At 28.8% G+C, this 3,318-nt stretch overlaps 1 protein-coding gene across 1 annotated transcript; it reads left to right on the top strand.

Annotated features, from left to right (window-relative positions):
- Positions 1-2,272: 2,272 nt before the first annotated feature.
- On the top strand, positions 2,273-2,876 carry LOC125210603 (homeobox-leucine zipper protein ATHB-52-like). The gene has a single exon (XM_048110144.2). It carries the CDS (start codon positions 2,309-2,311, stop codon positions 2,717-2,719), a length of 411 nt encoding a protein of 136 aa, XP_047966101.1. The 5' UTR covers positions 2,273-2,308; the 3' UTR covers positions 2,720-2,876.
- Positions 2,877-3,318: the final 442 nt, after the last annotated feature.

Here is a 3,318-nt window from a genome sequence, read left to right as displayed (position 1 = left end):
TATTGGTATTTTTTTTTATTTTAGTTATATTTTTTGTTTCTTTCCGTCCATTTTTATCCACTACTATGTTTTCTTTTTTAGATTGATGTTACCACTATTTTTTTTTCTTTTTATTTTTAATAGTATAATTTTTTTCAATGGTAATGATTAGATTTTTAGTCCATCTATGTTACTTTATAGTTGATCCATGTTAAAAATTTATGTTGAAATTATAATTGACTAATTTTAAAGTTAATGTAGTGTATAAAGAAGTTTAAAAAATGATGAGTAATTATCCATTGTGTTTAATTTTTTATTGTGATAGATTTTTATCTTACTACTTCGTGATTTGATGTTTAAACATTATAAAACTATGTGATTTGTTTCAAATTTATTATGCTTCAATGTTGATTTGTATAGATTTTTTATTTTCATATAATTAAAATTGTTACTCATGTTATTCATTGTTAATATTGATTCTAATTTTATTTAATTATTTTAAAATTTAAAATTAATATTTTAAAATTATATTAATCTGTGCATGGCACATGCGTGATACTAGTTTACATATAAAGACGGAGTATTATTTAGAAGTATATCTTAGTTGAAATAAAAACATGTATGAAGATGGTGATCAATATATTTTAAATATACCTCAATACATATATATATAAAGATGACGATTTAGTTTATTTCAATTTGTAATATCATATTCCATCCGTCCAATAATAGAAGTTACGTTTGGTGTGAACACGAGTTTTAAAAAATGTAACGAACATTGGATTGGAAAAGTTAGTAGAATATGAGGTCCACTTTTCTTATATTGGTTTTTAATAGAATGTGAGACCTACTTACCATTTATGATAAAAGTGAAATGTGATTCTTATCGTTGAACGGACTGAAATGGTAAAATGTGACTCTTACTGTGGAACGAAGGGAGTATATGTGTTCAATTTATTTTAAATATATAACACAAATTATTCAAATTACTAGTATTATTAAGACATGTAAAACTTTTATACAATTTAAATACATAATTTCATAAATGATGAAAAAATTAAATATAATAACCGATTCTTAAATGAACACAAAATAAATTAAATAAATTATTTAATGGTATTTCTACTATTTTCTCCAAAATGTAAAGATTAGTATTAATATTTTTTTGAAAAAAAGCACCATCATGAGTTCATGACATTAAAAAAATATAAACTGGGGGCTCAAATGAATTCCGGGATTGGTTTTCATTATTTTACAACATAAATTAGTCTACTAGCATTTCCTCTCCAATTTGATGACGTAATAAACGAAAACATCATCCTATTGATCATAGCTAGGAATTACTTAAAATAAATAAATATAGACATGATAAGAAAAAAAGTAGGAGGAGGAAAATAGTTGAGAGTATGAGACCAAGAAGGGCAGCCGCCTCTAATCTCAACTCTTATGTTTCAACTTTCAACTTTAGATTCAAAGTGTAAATCTATCCAAAACAACTCCATTGACATTATATCTATATCAAGCTATCTTCTGAGGAGTGTTCAGTTTGCAAGATTGTATCCCGGATTAACTATATATTGTGTTTGGTTCATAAAATTCAAACTTACAATTCAATCCTAGATGGATAATCATAGAATAATTAGTAATAGCTAACCTGCTTAGACTTAAATAATCTCACAACTCATTTCTAGATTATTTCTTGGTATTATTTTATCTAGGAAATTGAACACCACCTAAAGGACAGGTTCCGGTGTAATATTAATGCATCTGACTCGTCAAAAAGCACATAAATACTAGTAGTAGTAGTATTATTTAAAATGCATAGTATTACTTGCACACTAAACCATGGTAAGCAATAATTGAGTTATGGGAGTAAATTAACAGTGGCTAACTTATGAAAAACACAATAGCATTAATGCATCAAATGTTCATATTTTGCTAATTCTATTCTTCTATCCACCATTTCCTGATATGGACATTCAACTCTCTCTCATATTTTGGTCAAAGATATCTACTCCATGTTTTAACTCGGTAAAAAAGTGCATTCTATTATAATGTGCTTAATTCAATTAGTGGATCAAAATTCTAAACCTAAGTTTGAGCTCTAAGAAAATTGCGAGTAACAAATGGTATGTTTTATGGTAATTTATTGTCGGCGTAATTGATCAGTTGACATTTTTAGTAGTCATTAAGTACCTATTAATTATGTATGACGCAACACCAGAAAATTTTGCCTCACAACTAACTTATCTATGTTTGTTCAATTATAAATTCCTATCCATTTCCAATTTAATAAAGCATGTATAATTAGAGATCATATATAGTACAAATGGATCAATTCCCTTATCCTGCAATCCCAAAGCAACAAACCAAAGAGAAGAAACGGCTGAGTGAGGAGCAAGTGAGGATATTGGAGTGGAATTTCAACTTCAACAAGAAGTTGGACCCCGACCACAAGTCCCGCCTGGCATTTGAGCTCGGTATCCCGCCTAGGCAAGTGGCGATATGGTACCAAAACAAGCGGGCGCGTGACAAAATCCAAGGGTTAGAGATGGAGCACAAGGGCGTGCAGATGCAACTCGAGAGTGTGTTGATCGATAACTCGAGGCTTAGGAAGGAGGTGGAGATGCTCAAGGTGGAGTTAACTAGGGCCCAAGGTGCCACCGGGCCCACCTTCACCTCTTTCAACTCCTCCAATTTTGGAGTGTCGTCACGTGTACAAGACTCATTTTATGATTAGTATTAGTGAGATATTTGATCTTGAGTATGATCTTTTTTTCATTATATAATTTATGTTAAGCTGAATACAATATATATCGTGATAAAAATGAAAAAAATTACAATCCAATTTAGTTTAGAGTTTACAATGAAATGAATATCTTGAGTATCACATTTCACTTTCAAACTTTTTTGGGATCAATATCCTTAAATGGTCTTTTTTTTCTTTTCTTTTCTATGTTTGATTAAACATAGCATAAAAGCTAGACCCAAACTCTAAATCCTGTCCAACTAAGTGGTTATTTTTTATAAAGTTCTATTGAGAAAAATTCATGCTATTAATGAAATCTGCAGTTTTTATTTATTTTTAAATGCAAAAACTCATTCTATAAGGTACTGTTTTTTTTATTAGTCGTGATTTTATAACTAATTAATCATTTATTTATTCGATGCTTAGATTGATACTAATATTTTCCGGTTTACATGAAATGTATTGTGAAATTTGCATTTCAAACACAAAAACTTGGAGTATATTTGATTATTAATATCAGTTACCATAATTAAACACTGTCCTAGTCATTAAATCTTGTATTGTATGGCGACAATCCACAAAATTTGGAT

Source organism: Salvia hispanica, chromosome 3 (assembly GCF_029641045.1).
Source record: "Salvia hispanica isolate PSC_SH4W2 chromosome 3, Shi_PSC_v1, whole genome shotgun sequence".
NCBI classification, from domain to species: domain Eukaryota; kingdom Viridiplantae; phylum Streptophyta; class Magnoliopsida; order Lamiales; family Lamiaceae; genus Salvia; species Salvia hispanica.
This window is presented reverse-complemented; position numbering and strand designations above follow the sequence as displayed.